The sequence below is a fragment of the Falco peregrinus genome, chromosome 2 (assembly GCF_023634155.1).
Source record: "Falco peregrinus isolate bFalPer1 chromosome 2, bFalPer1.pri, whole genome shotgun sequence".
In the NCBI taxonomy this organism is placed as follows: domain Eukaryota; kingdom Metazoa; phylum Chordata; class Aves; order Falconiformes; family Falconidae; genus Falco; species Falco peregrinus.
In genome coordinates, this window is record NC_073722.1 from 24,688,943 (window position 1) to 24,707,385 (window position 18,443).

Sequence of the window (18,443 nt, forward strand, 5' to 3'; positions counted from 1 at the left end):
TGCTGCCAGTTTCAGAAAGCTATAGTGTATGAGCTAATCTAAGGAACCGATACTGGGAGTTGAGCATTCGTTCCCTTTTGAGATGTGACACTGTTGAGTGTCCCAGTAAGTCCCCAGCTCTGCGGTTTTCTTCGTTTATGCCAGTTGCCCCCTGCTTTCTTTGAAAAATGCTGGTTTTCTCTTGCAAGCTGTAGATCATTATTTTTTTGTCAGGATGCGGTCCCTGGGAAGCTGTGTTAGTAGAAGCCCTAGCACGGCCCGCCAGGTTAGGAATGGCTGAGAAGCCTGGAGCCAGCCCCCACGCTTATCTCGTCTTTCTTTTTCTTCGCAGCCCTCCACAAACTCCGGTAAAAGTTGTGCCTCAAATTAGAATAGAACTTGAGCCTGAAGACAATGGTTATTTCTGGAGGAGCAAGGGAACAGAAACTACTTTGTAATTTGTCTGTCTGTTAAATCTTTTATGGAATTTATTTTGTCACTAGCCAAATATTAAAATGCTCTCTGCTCCCCACCTGCATAGGTAAATGAGACATCCCACACTTCCTTCCACCCCTGCCCCTGCAGACCTCCTCTGCTCCCTCCTCATCCTGGTTTCCCACGCTGACCAAGATTCGTTTTGCCTTCTCTGTCACTTCGTCATGCATGCATCTCTCTCGTTTGCAAGCAGAGGGCAGAAGTATTGAGGATATCATATCAAACCTGTGGGAGATGTCAGGGGAACTGGCATTACTTTAGTTGTGAATCGATGTTTGTTTGTTTGTCTGTTCGTTGTCTGGCAGAACAAAACTGACCTCCAGGCTAATTCGATGTCTTGCTTACACTGCTCGAAGATGCTGGAAAGTGCTGCTAATACTAACTCGCTCTTAAAGCCTGTACTTATAGCTAACACAGGAAAGAAAAGGAAAAGGTACTCCACTCCCAGCACAGACAAACCATTGCCATCGTTGTAGCATGTGTTTTGAAATGTCCCTTTCCTATGCAATTTTTTTTAAAGAAACACTTTAATGGACTTAATCCGTCAGGTACATTGAAGAGTGTTATTTTCCTAGATTATTTTGTTTAAATTATGGGGGCCTAACCTACAACTTTTTTTTGTCAATTTTTTTAACCTTTTTTTAATTACTGTAAAAAAAAAAGAATTTTTCCTGCAGCAGGAAACATATAGTTATGAGTAGTTCTACCTCTTATTTCTAGATACCAGGCTTTCTGTAAAAAATGTATTGTACCATATATAATGTGATTTTTATGAAAAAAAAAACCAACCAAAAAAAAAATAAAACCACAACACCATACCACAATCTCCAGGACATGGCATAGGGCTGGATCAGTTTGATTAACACCTTCTACTCTGAAGCATCTGTTTTACTTAGGGTTATGTTATTTTAATATTTTTTTATAAGTAATCTAACTTTACTATGAAGGAGATGGGATGTAACTTAAATCTCTTGTGATCAAGGAAGAGTCTTAAATGTAACATTGGTAAGCGAAATACTGACAGGCTACTGATGTCGGTGGACAGATGCTGATTGTATTTCACATTGTTGATTTCCTACGTGGTATTGTTCCGATTATTTCTTTTGCAACATTGGTGTGTGCGCATGTGTGTATGTGTATACATGAGAAACACCCTGGGTGCACTTCAGGCATGATGACAGTGCAATGGAGGAGAAAGCCAGCTGAAGACGGCCTACTGGGATGTTCATCCTGACGCTCATATTCGCCAGGCTCACAAACATCTGTATCCTCCAGCATCCCACGTCTGTTTACCATCATCTACAGAATTTACCCTAAATCTTGACTGCTCAGTCCTAGACCCGTCCATTCGTACATGGTGATGCATCAATACCAAGCAGGCTAGGCATGGGCATGGCCCGGATTTTGGTTTTAAACTGAGCAAGCAAATATCACCTTGGGAGAGATGATTTTCTCTCTGTAGCATGTGTGCGTATGTACTTGTGTGTGCATGTAGACACACATTTAGGAAATCAGTTTTCACCAAGACATTTCTTTGATGGAACATGAGGACTACATGTAACACACTAAAAGCTTCATCAAAAAAAAAAAAAAAAAAAGAAAAGAAAAAAAAAAGAAGAAGAAGAAAAAGCCCAGTTATAGGGCCTAATTTCCCAACAGAGAAAAATCCCCCCGCAGAGGACAGGCACGTTGCTGCCACTTTTGTCCTTGCGAAACCAAAGTCCGTGTTGGTTAAGTAAACAGAATTTCATGATGGTGCTGAGACCTCATATGCCAAATTTTAGCATCCACTCACTCACAGCAGCCATATCGGCAATGGGAGGTGCAGAATAGGGCTATTCTTTTCTTCCCCAGATGTGCTGTAGAAGCAGCTGGCCACCTGACTTTCCCTGCAGCGTGTTGGTTGAAGGATGAGTTGATAGGGACTGCGGTAGTTCGAGCCTGATCTGCTGCAAACGGTCATTGCTGCAGAAAGACGACGAAGCCGCACCGGCACCTGGATGGCACACAACACGTGCGCGCACGTTTGGACATTCCCCGAGGCGTTCTTGAGGGCTCTCGGTTTTGGCTCCCATGAAATGCATGTTGGCTCTCAGATTGTCATCACGGGAACCCGGCCTCAACCCGCTTCCGAAAGGCTAGGGAGACATCGGAAACGGCCAGAAAGGGAGCGGCTCTGTGCTGCCTCCCAGGCTGCGCTAGCTGGAGGATGGAGAACCTGGGAAGTGCAATGCCAGCCGTCCCTTGCTGCATGCAAGTCCCTGGCTCCCAAAGGGGAAACACTCAACCCTCACCTACAGGGTACACAGGAGCTGCTTGCGTTTTGCCTAGACCTTTGATTTCTAGGAGTCCCAATAACTGATGGGGGAAAGATCAGGAGAAGCAGCTTTGCTGCTCCCGGTCATCTCCACGGGCAGGGCGCTGCACCCATGCTCGCACACCCTGCACGCGGCTTCCCATCTGCTGGCACCTGGTGATGCAGCTCCACAAAAAAGAGGTCTTCCACTTTCAAACCGTGTTAAATGTACTTGAAATGTATTGACTGCTGATCTAGATCTTTCTTTCTCTTTTTTTTCCTTTTTTTTTTTTGTTTGAACCCAAGGGAGCTGTCATACAGAGGGTAGCATTGCTCAAGGAATGGGACAAAGGTTTCTGTAGCATTCCATGAAAAACACACAATGCTGGTGACAGGAGCTGGAAATGTTTCCTTTCCTGGTGCCTGATGATAGCACTTCACTGGCAGCGGTGTCTCCTTTCTTGGTTTTTCCTTTGAAAAAAACCAAAAAACCCAACTGCAGGAGAGCAGCTGAGAGCCTGGTGGGCAGGGAAAAGAGCCTGCGGGCATCCCCAGGAGACTTGCGCTGCACTTCACAGACCTTTGAAAATAACTAAACTTTTCAGTCACAATTGAGTATTTTGTGGGGAAAAACCTGAGTGAGCACTTCTGGGAACAGGGGTGGAGACTGGCCCAAAGCCCTCTGAAATCAACCCTGTGACAGCCACCCAGCTGCAGCCAGCTTTGTCCCAGGCCCGGAAACGTGGTGGCCGTCAGCCTCTGTAGCCCACATTTTTTCATCATTGTGGCCGATACATCTTCGTATCTTTTTTTTTTTTTTTTTTTTGAATCAACACGCACTTTCAGATACTTTTATTATTGTTTTTAATTCTCGTAAGTCTGTATTTGCTTTGGAGGAAAGAATAAAAACTTAGATAAAATGAAGTGGATCAAGATGGTGGAACAAAAAGGAAAAAAAAAAAGCAGAAAACATTTCAATATATTAAAATGATTTTTTTTCCAGTAATATAAAACATGAAATTCCTTATAACATTATAGTATTTTACAGTTTTATGAAGCTTTCTATTGTGACTTTTATGGAATCAAAAGATGAAGATGATGAGATATTTTAGCATTTATATTTTTCAAAATTAAATGTATACTGAAAATAAAGTAACTTTATGCATTTATTGGAGAGTTTGCATGTTTGCTTTTCCTCTTTATACTCTCAGTCTTGTTTGATTGAGCTGAGATCCCTGTTGTCACAATTGCTGTTTCCAAGGGGAGATGGTCAGCGCCTCTCTGGAGGGAAAGGATGCTTAGGAGAGGTCCCACAAATACATGTAAAAAATGTAGGGAAAGTCTCTTAACAAGCCCAAATGGAGTTTAGGATGTATGGCTGTTAAAAGTGAGTTTTATTAATACATGAAATAATGAAATAGTCTCTCTTGAGATGATATCTTGAAGCTTTTTGGGGAGTGAAATATAACTTGTTCACAAATAAAGACAAAGGGACCCCAGTCCTGCCTCTGTCATTTGATGAACACTGGGCAGTAAGAGAAGGCAGCAGCTGAGTACAAATCCCAGCCCCGCACTGCCTGGGTGTTTGGCAGATCCTTTTTCATCCTTTTTTCACCCATACTGGGTGCCACACTGGCAGCAGCCTGCAAAAGGAAGCGGAGCACGATTAGAAAGGTTCTGGTGGAGGTGGGAGCTCCCCAAAGATCCCGGTCTTGGAGCAAGGGCTCACCCACCCCACTGAAGATCTTTTTGGGATGCGGAGAGGAGCCTCGAGGGACTTGATGCCACAGGACCCCGAGTCAAACCTGAGATTAGACAAGATTGTGGAAAACGGGGCCAGTAACAGGGATGTGCTCCCTCACACTGCAAATCCAGGGATCATGATCACCGTGGTGGTGCCAGGGGCTTGGTGCTGGGTGGTGGTGGGAGATGGGGCTGGGGCATCAAACCCCCTAAAAAGCATCACTTGGGACTTTTCTAGAAAACATACTGCACAAGTTAAGCTGTTTTACGGAAATGGCCTCAGGCAAGGATGCGCTGCCCTCCTCCCTGTGCAGGCAGGGGTCGTGCTCATGGCCATTCAGGATCTGCCTGTGGGATTGATCTCCTTCCCCATTGCAGGCACGGGTCTGGCCCACCGTGGTCCCACGGGGCTCACCAGTACCCCTAGTTACATGTGCTCCAGGGGCAGCAGGGAAGGGTGCTCGCCGGCTGCCATGGGTATACAAGGATACCTTCTGGTGGCAGCTCAAGACAGCCAATGCTATTGAAACAAAAGAGCATGGTTGTGCTCTTTGTTGGTGATGAAAACAACTAGAGAAAGCTCTGGCTAATTCTTCAGTGGGCTGTGGTGGGAAAGGGGTGAGCCCCCATCAGCCTCCCCTTGCAGCGTCCATGTTTGGGGGCTGCTCTTGCGTCCCCAAGAGCCATGGGGCTGTGCTGGGAGCAGGGCTGTGCCTTCCATGGGGCTGCCCCAATCGCTTCATCCTTCCACACGGCTTCTTCTCATTCTCCAGCATGCACGTCCTTTGCACGACGCTGTGATGCTAAAGCTGTGAGCCATCGCATGTTTGGCCCCACAGCCTCTCCATGGTATTGGGGTGCTCCTCGCACAGATCTCCCCTTCCAAAAGCACCAGCTCCTGTGGTTTTGCATTGGAAACATTTAGGAAATGGTCAGTACAGCTCAAGCAGTGGCTGGAGCATGTTGTGGTTTAACCCCAGCCTGCAGCTCAGCCCCATGCAGCTGCTCGCCCCCTCCCTCTGTGTTGGGACAGGGGAGAGAATTGGAAGGATAACAGTGAGAAAACTCATGGTTTGAGATAAAGACAGTTTAATAGGTAAAGCAAAAGCCGCGCACGCAAGCAAAGCAAAACAAGGGATTCATTCACCGCTTCCCATCAGCCAGCAGGTGCTCAGCCATCCCCAGGACAGCAGGGCTCCATCACGCATGATGGGGACTTGGGAAGACAAACGCCATCACTCCAAACGTCGCCCCTTACTTCTTCTTCCCCCAGTTTATACACTCAGTATAACATTCAATGATATGGAATATCCCTTTGGTTAGTTCAGGTCACCTGTCCTGGCTGTGTCCCCTCCCAATACCCGGTGCCCTTCCAGCCCTCTCGCTAGCAGAGCCCGAGAAACTAAAAGTCCTTGACCTAGTATAAAAATTACTTTGCAACAACTAAAACTATCAGTGTGTTATCAACATTGTTCTCACACCAAATCCAAACCACAGCACTGCACCAGCTACGAAAAGAAAAAGTAACTCCGTCACAGCCAAAACCAGGACGAGCCATCATGGTGATGTGCAACCTCCATGGATGGCCTGGGGACATGGGTTTGTGTGGCACCATCCTCTTCCCGGGGCCACTTCCTCTGACAAAGCACCTGCCCACAGAAAGAGCCTCCCCAGGCATGGAGAGGTGTGTTACGGAGACGTCTTCGCTGTGCGACTAGTGGGGAGCAGGCATGGGGAGTGCCGGCAGCCCAGCGCCAGGGCTGTGCATGGGTCCCTGCTCCTGCCATGCCCTGGGGAGAACTCGGAGTGGGTGGGCAGCACCAGGCATGGGGGGGAATCTTGCTGCAGGTGGGCAGTATGGCTGGCCTTTTGCTGGGGAGAAGCCAGAGGGTTTGGCAGCGCTGGGACACCAAGGATTATCTCCCCAGTGGGTTGAACTGGGGCTTAATTTGCCCTTCCCAGCTCTCCTGGGGTGGGCACAGTGCCCATCTGTGCTAGGCAGAGTGAGACCAAGCCAGAGGAGACGTTTGCTGAGATGTTTGGCATCCTGTATTGCTCAGGCATGTAACCCCCTGGCTTTGAGGGCTCTGTTATGGTGCCCCATCGTTCGGTGGGCAGTGGGACCCTGGGCTTTGGGTGATGCCCCTCGCCTCAGGGGGAGCAGCTGTGGGGCCAGATCCAGAGGGTGACCAGGAGCTCCCACAGCAACACAGCATCTCCCTGCCCAACTCTACCACCAGCAAACAGCTGGTGAGCCCTGCATGGGCTGGGCTTCTCCAAGAAACCGCTCGTTTCTGGGCTGGAACTCATCATGACCAAACTTTGCTTTCTGCACTCATTGTTCCTTGACTGGGAATAACCATCGGTGAGGACGTGGGGCTGTGGAACAACAACCATTGGCGCCTCTTTGGCTCCACCAGCGCTCCCATGATGGAGAATTGTAATGGGGCACCAACCCTTCCAGCAACCCCATCCCTTCCTGCCATGGGAGGAGATGGAGTCATTAAAATATTTATATGAGTATTTTGAGCTGACTTTAGTAAGGAATATGGGTCATGCCTTGTCAATGTGGTGGTGGTGGTGCTGGTCCAAGCTACAGGTCCCCAAAGCTACCTCCCCTTGGCTGCTCCTCTCCCGTACCTGACCTGACAGGCTTGGCTTAGGCAGCACCAAGCTCTGCACTCCTGAACTGGGACCAAAAGCCATATATTGCCCAGAATCTCATCCATTTTGTCAGCATGGAAAGTGTTTTGTGGCATTTTGGAACTCTAATTCAGGCAGCTACTTCCGCACCAGGGTACTAGGATTATCCCCTGAGGAAATGAATTATTTATTCCTTGCAGCTGCTGGAAGCCTGGGGTGTGAGCTGGGTGGCATGAGCATCACCTGTGAGCTGGTTCCCTCCCTCAGAAATTGCCGTTTACCACCTGCTAGCTGGCTAAAAACTTTTGCTGAGCCTGTCTCTGTGAGCATTTGGGGTTTTAAGCCAAGAGGAAAACACTTGCTGCTTCTTTCAGGAAAGCACTGTATGCAGTAAGAAAGAAAAATAACATTAAAAGCAAGTGTGAATCCATTTACGTGTAGTTGAAGTTGGTGGCAGGGATGCTGCTGGCCTGAAAGAGTAAATTCTGGCCTGAATGGCTGGGGAGTGGAGTCACTGGGAAGGCAAACAGTCCCACAGGTCTTGGAGGCAGATAAAACTAATGGTTTTAACCTTTTTAAAATGCTTTTATGGATCTAGTAATTAATTTTAAAAAAATTATACAGAAGTGGGTCAGCGTATTTACTTCTGTACTGGATTAACCTGTTCTTTGGGAACAAATCACTTTGCCCACATGTTAGTTGCCTGACAGGAAGGCAGAAAACACCCTGCGTTCCCCCAAAAGGCTGGGGGATACCATCAGCTGGCTGTGGCAAGCTTGGAAGGATTCTTCTCGAATTTAGGGAAAAAACATCCTACCACACGTCAATTAATGAACACCAAATGCGCTTTCCCCTCTGCAGGAGCCTGAGCATCACCAGCTGGGCTGTGGCCACCAGCAACGTAAATGTTGGGAGCTGTTTTCTTTGGTGCCGCTGGGTTTTAGTGCCTTCAGCAATTGACACTACGCTTTTCCCCTCGCAGGCCCACTTTCCCTGGCTGGGAGCTTTTAGTGATGTTACTCCCACCCTGCCACTGTGCCTACAATGCACCTCTGCTTCGTTATTGCCCTACCAGCCATGCAATTAGCCTGGCTGACAGCTGGAGGTGTCTGAGGCTGGGAATGGGATCTGCCTGGCAGAGGTATTTGGTTTGGGTTTGGTTTCTTGCTAATCTGTCCTTGTTGCATCCCCTGCTCCAACCTTGGGGCGTGCTCTGCCAAGGGCTTTGCAAGCTGCCTGGCATAAAGGCACTGGCGGTGGCCAGAGGTTTGCCGGGCACTCCGATATTTGGGTGATGAGCTGACAGACCAGCCAGGAAAGGTTGCTCTGAGCAGCAAGGATGGGGTTTTTTTGAAAAAACAGGGACTTTGCTGCTTCTTTCCAATCTTTGGAAATGGCTTTAGAGAGCTGCTGAGATTAAAATGCAAGAGGCAAATGGGCCTCGTGTCCTTTGTAGCCCTGAGGGTGGGAGGAAAGAGACCCAGTAAACAAAATTAAAAGAAAAAACAAACAAAAAGCCCCATGGCAATGAAGAGTGGAGAAGGAAAATGGTTTCTGGCCTTGCTGATGGAGGGCTGGGTGAGAATCCCTCGGGGTGTTTGTCAGTGCTCCTGGGTGGCATCAGCCGTGTTGCTGTACCTGCCGGCCTGGCCCTTCTCAGAACTTGACCATCTTTAATAAAAAGATGGTTGTGTTTTGTTGTTTGGGTAGAGATTGTTTAGGTGGGGTTTTTGAAACAGCAATTGATTATTTTTGGGGTTGTTTCCACCACCCCCTGCCAAGGTCCCCACAGAAACAGTGACAGCAGCGGAGGCTTTGCTGTGGTGGGGTGCATTCACCTCGTGCAGTGCCGGCACCTCCTGGGACACCTCACCAGTGCTGTGCAGGCTGCTGCTGGCAAAGGGTTTGTTTTCCCCAGACCGGGTAGGGGCACAGGGCATTGCTTCATTTTATTTTTTCTCCACTGGTGCGGCGCAACATGAAGCTCCCCCATCCGAAAAGGTGTAAGCTCCCCCGGTGACCGTGGGCAGCTTCTGGTGCAAAGCAAATTGGACATGTCCATTGTGCTGGGTGGGGATGGAGAGGGGGAGTGTGTGTGGGGAAGGTCCCCAGAGCTGCTAAAATCCTAAATAATGGATGCCATCTCTCTCATGGCTCAGCATGACCCCCTTCCCTGCTTAGTCAGCAGGGAGGAAGATGTGGTGGAATTGGGCTCTCCAAGTGAATGGAGCCCAAACATCAGTGCTAATAAACACGCTCCGTAAATAAATGCAGAGGGCAGAGCATGCACGCTGCTGCCCAAAGCCTCCTGCCATGGTAGGCAGCATTTCTCGTGTGTTTTTAGAGTGAAAATGCATCAGGCGTGGGTGGGTTTGGGCAGGCAGGCTCTGTACCAAGGGCTGGGGAGCTGGGGCCACAAGCCCTGCCTGGCCACCATGCCAGCAGCGATGGGGTGTTTCTGTCCTGGTGTTTTGTGCCTGTTGAGGCTGCTTATGGTCCCAGGAGATACCCCAGGCTTGCTTTTCGTTTTTTTTTTTTTTTTTCATTTTTTTCTTCTTTTTTTCCCTTTTTTCCTTCCTCTTTCTTTTTTTTTTTTTCTTTATTTTTTCTTCTCCTTTTTTTTTTCTTCTTTTTTTCCCTTTTTTCCTTCCTCTTTCTTTTTTTTTTTCTTTATTTTTTCTTCTCCTTTTTTTTTTTTTCTTCTTCTTTCTTTTGTTCCAGGTGTGAAGGGGTGGGCGATGCAGGCTGCTCCAGAGTGAGCAGAATACTGGGCTTGGCTTTCTGCTCTCTCCAGCGTGCCCAGGCTTTCAGTATTAGGAAACACCCTTGGGGTATTGGAGTGTGCGCATCTTGCCCAGAAAGCTGCACTGATAATAAGCACTGCTATTTTCTATGCTCTATTTTTATATATCAGCACATTTCCTAGAAACAGGCACACAGCAGAAGGAGTTGTTCTTGGCTTGCTTAATTGTATTTCTCCAGTTTTTCTTGGAAACCCAGAAGTTTGCTGTAATTGTTAGCCTTTACCCCATGCATCCTGAATTTGATGGATGGGATGAATGGGATGAATGGGATGGAATTGGATGAATGGGATGGAAGGGGATGCTGGAAGGGAGAAAAGCTCAGGCTGGTCATTAATACCTGGTGCCTGATGGAGACTAAAGTGCTTTCCAGGAGCGGTGGGGTAGAGCCCTGTCTGCCAGGACCCAGCTGTGCGGCATTGACCATGGTTGGTGCCCAGAGCTGCTGCCGTGGGTACCACCCGGAGTGGGAAGATGAAATGGAAACACATCCGCATACTTATTGATGTACTGGGGAGGTGAGAGAAATTGCTGGCAATGCCAAGTACATGAGTGAGATGTGGGTGTCTCACCCCAACATGAAAGGAGAAAAAAACAACTGTTAATTATTCTGGAAAATAAATGCTGAAAGCATGATGTAACATGGTGGTGGGTGGGTGGAACAGGTGCCTTGGTGTCTGTGTTCTTGCTGCTACAATGCAACAGGGTCCAGTCCTGGGTTGTGAGAACTGCCGCATGCTACCACAATTTGAGAGCATGTTCAGCGTCTGGGTGCTGATGCAGGGAAAAAAAAAAGGTGTTTATCTTGCCCAGTAACATGTGCCTTACACACACACACACACAAAAAAAAAAAAAAAAAAAGCAAGTCATTATTTCCAGTTCTGTCCCCAAAAATAACATCTTGCCACCCCATGCAGCCTCTGTGGGGTGAGGCTCCTTCCCCCTCGTGCCCCCATGGAGATGCTGCCACTGCTGCCATGGTTTGGGAGCTGGGCAAGGTCAAGCTCAGTGCTTGCCCATGGGCAGGTGCCAGCAATGGGTGCAGTAGCACTGCCTGTCCCCAGCACAGGCTGCCAGCCCTGCCTGGGTAAAAACACAGACAGCATTCAAGCCTGGCCCCGCTCTATTTCTAGCATGCTTTGGGTGGGCTTGGTGACCCCAGAGCATGGGGTTTGCAGGGTCCATAGGTAACTTTGCCAGCAAGGATAACCGCAGGCAAAGGTGGGGGCCCAGGTGATGTATTTGCTAGGAGACGGTTTAAGCAACGACAATAGCAGCTCTGGAGCTCCGTGAGCACTCGCTGCAGGCTCCTGGGTGGGGAGGGAGGAGGATGGTCTTTGCCGATCTCCCCACCTTTCTGGGGATGAGGCTGTCAGCATTGCAACTGCCAGAGAGGCTCTGGCAGGGACCAACCTGCAGCCCAGGGCACAATCCCTGCACTGTGCCACCCAAATCCACCTCGTTTCTCACGTCATGGGAAAACCGAATGGGATCTGGGGGCTGCTGATGCTCTCGGGTACAGAGAGGAACTGCTGTGAAGCGAGGTTTCTTCTCGTTTTCACTGAAGGTCGGGTCTGGTGAGTGTGGCAACTGTTGACTCCTAACACTGTCCGCAAAGTAGTTACTCTGGGGCCTCAATTAGCTTTAAATTAATTTCCCCCAATTCTTCCCATTAATCCTCTGTCCCTTGCAGAGTTTTCCCTTTTCAGATGGAGTCCCTCTGCCCCACTGGTAAGGCCATTGCTCTGTTCGCATCACTTTATTTCATTTATTGCTTTCCTTGTTCCATCACCGTGGTTCATCCATGTTTTATCACTACAGCATAGGCTGTTTTAATTTGCTGGTTCCTTTGCACGGCACAGCTCTGTGCATGGAGGTATCATTATCTGCCTTCCTTCATATATTTAGATTTTGTTCTCCCGCAAAAAGCTGACCAGTTAGGGCTTAGGGTATTTTCCGTTCATTTTCCCAGCTGGATTTACCATCCTCCTGCCTCCCAACGCGGGGCTGCTTTGCCTGCAGCACCCCCCAAACAGTGCCAGTACTTGGCAGGGCTCAGCTTGGCAGGCAGGGGGGTTGGAGGGGCTCATACGGGCAGAGGAGTGGGTCTGGGGTACGGAATGGGGGTGTTGGGGCTGCCGGGGTGCCCAGAGGCCCCATCTTGGGTGACAGGCAGAGAGCCATCTTCTGGAGCACTTGATGAATGTCTTTGGTGGTTTTGCTTAATTTTTTTAGATCATTAGCTCCCAGGACTAGAGCAGGGACCTCCTCCTACCTGCAGAGCCAGGGCCATGCCCATTTCCAGCCCTCCCCACCGCCCCGGGGATGCAGAAAGCCTTTCCAGCAGCAGGGAGGGAACTTTTTACAGTCTTTATTGCAGCCACAGGAATACATCAGTGGTATTGCCGGTGGGTGGACAGGGAGCTGGGGGCTCGGTGGTCCTGCAATTCCCTGTTCCATCCATGTGTGACTGGAGGAGCAGTCCCCAATGCCGGCCTACCAGACCCCCACCCCAGCCGCTCACCTCAGGGTGCAGAGCCCAGCAGGCAGGAGCCCCCCTTGCATGCTGCTTCCAGCTCCGAGCTCACCTGCAAAAGGGGGAAAAGCAGAGGGGCAGCCCCAGGTGTGGAGGCTGACCGCCAGCATGGCATGGGGTGGGTGAGGGGGCCGTGGCTTTACCTTGGAGGCACAGTAGAGAGGGGGTGAGTTGGGGGGGCAGCAGGTGGAGGCGAAGTCGGCTTGCTGCTCCACCAGCTGACCCAGCAGCTCGGGGCTGGCCTCTGGCATCGTCTGTGTCAGGCTTTCCCGCAGCCTGCCAGGTAGGGACCGACGGGTTTTAGCAGAGAGCTGGAGGCATTGAATACCTCTATGGCATTTTCAGGGAAGGGAAGCACATGCAGGTGGCAGAAGGAATGGGGCTGGACCCCCTGCAAGGGTTGTGTTATGTGCTTCCCTGTATTTTGCTGCTGTTTAGGCTCAAAACTACCAGCTCCATTCACCCATCCTCAAAATTTTGGCCAGATTTTGATTGCATCCACTGATCCAGTTTTGAGGGAGAGGGAGAAAAGGTTACCTCTTCTTGAAATCAAGGAAATTTAACTTGTTGTACTGCCCGCAGAGCTGGTTGGCCTTTTCCAGGAAGGGGGGCAGCTCTTCTCCCATCTGCTGGCGCTGGGTAGCAGAGGATGGCTGTAAGCAGGCTGGGAAAAGCCTCTGGGGGTTTGAGGGATGCAGGGCAGCAAGGGAGGGGAGCCAGCGCAGCCATCCCTGCCTCTCACCTTGCTGTCCAGGCAGGCAGCGGAGTCCTTGGCAGAGCAGCACTCCCCCCTGACTTTTTTGGAGGCATCATATATCTTGCCGAAGAAGGCATCGGGGATGCTGGGATACTCCTGCACCAGCTCGAACAGGTACCTGGAGCAGGGAAAACAAGCAGCTGTAAGAGTTTTTATTGCTGGTGCTGCTCAGCGTGGGATGGGGGCTGCTTTTCACATCATTGTGCAATTCCTGGGGGTGATACCCCTGAGGGAAGAGAGGCTGCTCCCCCCATTATCCTAATAATAATCAAACCATATAATGAAGACTAGGGGAGGAGGAAGGGTCAGCAATTCAGCTGCTGTGGGTACCACTTACCTCTTGACATGGCGAGGCCCATCCTCACTGCACAGCTGCTCGTTCGACGGCTTCTGCGTGTCTGGCACTTTGTGGGCAGGCGCCGGTGGCAAGGCCAAGATGCAGAAATAGTTTTGCATGAGGTTTTTCCCCTTGCAGCAGTTGGCAAACCTTGCGTCTTGGGCCGACAGCATGCTGCAGACTTTGGCTGTGTGCTCCGATAACTGCAAAGAGGGGAGCAGAGAGTGTGTGGGGCTTGGGTTCCTGCCAGGGCTGGTGAGGCTGCAGACCCCCTCACCACAACGGAGTTCAAGGCCCTAAGCCCCTGCTGTGACTCAGGAGGTGGTTTTGAGGTGGACTCCTGGTTCTCCTACCTTCTTTTGCATGCAGTCCTCAGCCACCGAGTCACAGCACTGGGAAAACACCTCAGCAGCATCTTCTGCCAGGGGGAAAATGTCCTCGAAGGAAGCACTGGGCATCTTCTGAGCAAGCGAGGTGAGGTAGCTGGGCGTGCACAAGGCGTACGAGGGGCTTAGGGAGCTCAGCTCCCCCCTCCCCATTAACAGCTCCAAGCAGGGGGGTTGCTGCATAGAGGTGTGGGTGGGACATGATGGGGAGCCACGGGGCTCATCCTGTGCCTCAGCTACAGGCATTCCACGGGATGCTACAGCGCGCTTGTTTTTTACAACGTAATTAACATCTGCCTTTGTGAGTGCTGCCTGTGAACAGGATCCGCAGCTTGAAAGAGGAATGCGCTCACAGCCTGATCTCCAGGAAAGAAAAGGCCATTTTCCCCTTTTACCTGAAGGTGAGTTTGTCCTTCCCGTACGCCATGAAGCGGGAGCAAACCCGGTTTGACATCAGGGTGAGGAGGGAGATGGTTTTCCTTTCCAGTTTCTGCCATAAAAAGAAGATGGAGGTGTCCTCTGAGGGAAATGCAAGCCTTTCCCAGCCACCTCTCCTCAGGCCATCAGCACAGTGCTCGTCCAGCTCCCTGAGGAGCGAGGACGGGGCTGAGCCCAGTGGTCCGAAGAGCCTCACCTCCTTCAGGAAGCAGGCAGTGGGTGCCTGGGAGATGCAGCAGGTGGAAACCATGGAGAGGAAGGACTTGGTGGAGGCCAGGAGCACGGGCAGGGGCGCTTGGCTGTAGCTGCTGGCGTAGTCGTGGAGAAACCTGTGGCAGAGGTGGGCTGAGTTGAGCCGGTGCCCCGGGATCGGGTACTCAGGTGCAGGAGATGGAGGGTTTGGGGGTGTTAGGGCTGCCCGGAGATGGCAGCCCTCTCCAGGTACCACCCCATGCTGCCAGCTTGTTGCACCAAGCCATCAAGCTGGCTGGTGGCCCCTCTCCAGCCACTTGCACAGGCGGTGGCACTCCTCATCCCTTTGGTAATATCCGGCTGCTGGGGCTTGTGCAAATGCGGGTCGCCCCAGTGTTTTACTCTGATGCACTGGTAGCCCCACAGTCACCAGCAGCGATGGCAGCGGGGCAAGACTGGGAGATGCTCGCTTGGTGGGCACCTGGATGTCAGCCAGTGCCATCATGCACACTGGCTCAATTGGCTGTTATCGGCGAGACCGAGTGCCATCCCCAGCCTGGCTTACCTGTCTGCAAAGTCCTTAGGGTCCTTCTTGAAGGCCTGGCAGATCTCTTCGTTGGAGGGCTGGAGGTAGCGGGGCAGGTCCTGGGGTGGGTGCCGCAGGGCAGCCAGGCACAGCTTCTGCTCCAGCCCCTCATGGGCGCAGCAGCCAGCCGTGCCAGGGTGAGACGGGAAGGGCGAGTCTGCGCTGCAGGATTTGGCTGACAGAGCTGAGGACTGTGGGAGGGAGAGGAGGTTACATGCTGGTAACCATCCTAAACTGTCCCCACCATCCCTGGTTTTGGGGTCCATCACCAAGTTTCGGCCAGCCTTACCCCGTCATCGTAGCAGGAGGGGTCAGCACCTTCAGTGCAGCAAGTTTCAGCCAGGGAGACGATTTCGTGGACGAGGTGGCTGATCTCCTCGAAGGTGGCGTTGGAGAATTTCCTGCTATTGGCAATAATGGTCCTGGGAGCAGGGAGCAAGGAGAGGATGAGCTAGGGGTATGTTTCTCTCTCTTATGACAAAAATCACATTGCAGCATAATTCTGCCAAAATGGGGTTTAACATCGTCAGCTGGAGAGGAGCAGCTGTGGCGCTGCAAGTAATAGCAGCGTATTCCTTGGAAAACAACTGTGAAAGACCCAGAGTGGGTCTCAGGCGGGGGGCTGCCCTCTCCAGGGGATCACGCACCAGCTCTGTTTGAATTCCTGATTATTTAGGCACCTAATTGGTTTTGAGGAGTTCACCAACGAAGCAAACTTCTCTCCTGTTAAGAGCATTCAGAGTCCTCATTTGTGGAGAATGAATAAATCTTCCCCTTTCTAAAAGTATTTTTATTTAGTACTTTTTGATCTTGGATCAGGTGCTGAGTGTCCTGTCAGGGCAAATATGGCAGGAGGTACCTACAGCGTTCGGAAATCCTCCTTCCCCAGGGCCTTGAACTCTTGGCAGACTTTGTCCCGGACGTAAGCTTTACCTGTCAGTGCAGAAAAAAGGAGAATTTGTGAGCAGGATTTCTGCCTTGGCTTGCTAGGGCACAGCCCTCGCTGTACCTGGGGTGGCCGGGGAGCCGGGATTCAGTTAGCCTGCATCTGCTGGAGCTGGGGTTTGGGAAAATGCTGGTTTTGCTTTCCCCTGCAGTACCACCTCCTATGCCCTTCTCTTTGGGTGGCAGTTAGCACTCATTTCCAGAAACCTTTCTCCTTGCAGAACCTAAAACCAGCATGGCTCTGCCTGAGTCCCCTAAGGAAAATAACTCAGATCTTTTGCTTCTTGCCAGGGAAAATGATCATTTGGGGATCCTGTTCCTACTTGACCCCCTGTTTTGCTCTTACTTTCCCCTTCCTTCCCTGGCAGCAACAGTGGTGTGGGAGTGGGGGATGCTATGCCACCACAAAACATGGTCCAAAGGCTGTGGAGCTCTTGCTTTATTTGCTTGAGGATTGTTATTTTTTTACACAGTTGCTTCTTTTCTCAAGTCAGACTTGGTGGTTGCCCCTGGGAAGGTGTTGGTACGGCACTGCAGACCAGCAAAGGCAGCTGCTGTGCTGCTGGTCTTGGAGAAGCACCTCTGGTACCCAGGCTGCTGCTCCAGTTCCGCAGCCAAAAAAAGGGGCAGGGGCAAACCCCCTCCTTGGCCGCTGTGAAAGCAACAGCCAAAACATCAGGCCTGTTCGTTCCTTGTCTGAATGGATGTTTCTGGGTGTGTGAAATGCGAGGTGTTGGTTTTTCTGCCAGGGAGCTCTGGAGACAGGACCATGGAGGTCAGAAGCACCCAGCAGTGAAGACATCCCCAGTGACTCTTTCATCCTTGGAAAAATGCTATTGATTTTTGCTGTAAACTGCATTGGTTAGACTTTGGTACTGGCAGGGTAAATACTGATACCAGTATTTACTGGTGTTACAGTGTGAAGCAAGGTCATTTCCACAAAACCGAGGGGTTATGTGCCGTTACATTGAAGGTCACATTACTTGGGTGGGGAAGGAAGAGTGATGGCACTTTTTCAGGGTTGGTAGCACTAGGAAAAAAGGGGAAGCCATGGTAAAAGGCAGGTCTCTCTCCTCACATGAACAGAAGCTGCCAGCACTGCTCCAAGTGCCAACTTACTGCATTTCTTGGTTTTGGCAGGTGGGTGATTCCCTGCAGTGCTGTGAAGGCAGCAAAGGGTGGCACAGAGCATCATTTCCATCCGAAGGGTGGGTGTTACACCAAAAAGGTCTTGTGAAGGGGGTCAGAAAATCTCGTTTTCCCTTGCAAAGGGAAGAAGCTGGGCCCTGCGACACAGTCCTCTCCTCCTTCCTCTGACCCCGACACCAGCCCAGGCTCTTTCCCTCCCAGCTCCTCCAGCATCACCCCAAAGGGGTATCCCAGGTACCAAAGCATCATCCCATGCCTTCCCTTCCCTCCCTTTGATTCCTGCCCAGTGATTTGGCTGTGGGTTGGGGAGAGGGGAGGTCACTGAAAACCACCAGAGCAGATGGACCCCAGCCTCATATCCCTCATCCCTGCAGGAGAGCAAAGCCCCAGACACATGATAAATGCCCTTACCTCGGTGCTCGGCACGCACAGCGGCTAAAAGCAGCATCAGGGAGAGAGCTGCCCTCATGTTGGAGCCGGTTTCCCTCCTCCAGCCGAAAAGCAGTGCTGGGAAACCCATCCCAGTGTTTATATGTAGTGCCAATTGCCAGGTGAATGATTAATCCCAGTGGAGGGGCAGAGGGTGAGCATCCTTGGCCTGCCTGCCATAGTCTGGGTGCCAGCACCTCCAAAATCGGGCTGATTTTAATCATTAACTCAGCAAAATGGGGATGCGTTGCTGTAGAAGCCTCAGGCAGGGTCTTCCTGCCTGAGATGGATGGTGGGTGCAACATGAACAATAGAGGATGTGCCGGGGAAAGCATTCCATACATCCCAGGAACGCAAAGCAATGTGGGTTGGGCCAAGAAATGGTTCTCCCAGCCCCGTGCAAGGAAGGAGCCTGCACTTTTGGGGTGCAAGCACACCAAACTCTGCCAGGGTGGTGATAGGTGGGGACAACTGCTCTGTGAGGTGATGGTGACCTGGTGCAGTGCCCTGCGCCTCCGTGACCATGTTGTACCAGCGCTAGGTCAGGGTGACTCCCACCCAAAGTAACTAATGGCCAGGTGTCATGTGCCCCAAGGTTTGCTGCTTTCCAAAGGCATGCATTGCTTTTTCCCCTCCTTGGGCTGATAGTGGAGCCCTGGAGACCCCCAGGAGCTGCAGTAGAAGGGGCAGTGGGTGCTGTATGTGGCACTGGCAAGGTGCCTGGGCATGGG

The 18,443-nt window shown here is 50.9% G+C and overlaps 2 protein-coding genes across 11 annotated transcripts in view; one reads left to right on the plus strand and one right to left on the minus strand.

Annotated features, from left to right (window-relative positions):
- The window catches only part of SLC4A4 (solute carrier family 4 member 4), a 236,799-nt gene extending 236,288 nt beyond the window's left edge, over positions 1–511 (plus strand). For all 10 annotated transcript variants that reach the window (XM_055797669.1, XM_055797671.1, XM_055797668.1 and 7 more), the window contains one exon: positions 332–511. In XM_055797669.1, the coding sequence (XP_055653644.1) occupies positions 332–437 (106 nt within the window). In that variant the 3' untranslated portion in view covers positions 438–511. The remainder of the gene's footprint in view (positions 1–331) is intronic.
- An 11,801-nt stretch (positions 512–12,312) lies between these two features.
- Positions 12,313–17,818, minus strand: GC (GC vitamin D binding protein). The gene is made up of 12 exons (XM_005243228.3): positions 17,695–17,818; positions 16,053–16,122; positions 15,479–15,611; positions 15,169–15,380; positions 14,608–14,740; positions 14,369–14,463; positions 13,941–14,070; positions 13,588–13,790; positions 13,236–13,368; positions 13,031–13,128; positions 12,637–12,769; positions 12,313–12,545 (listed from the first exon to the last, which is right to left on the minus strand). The coding sequence occupies exons 1-12, from the start codon at positions 17,801–17,803 to the stop codon at positions 12,483–12,485; spliced, it is 1,512 nt and encodes a 503-aa protein (XP_005243285.2). The 5' UTR covers positions 17,804–17,818; the 3' UTR covers positions 12,313–12,482.
- Between the last annotated feature and the right edge of the window lie 625 nt (positions 17,819–18,443).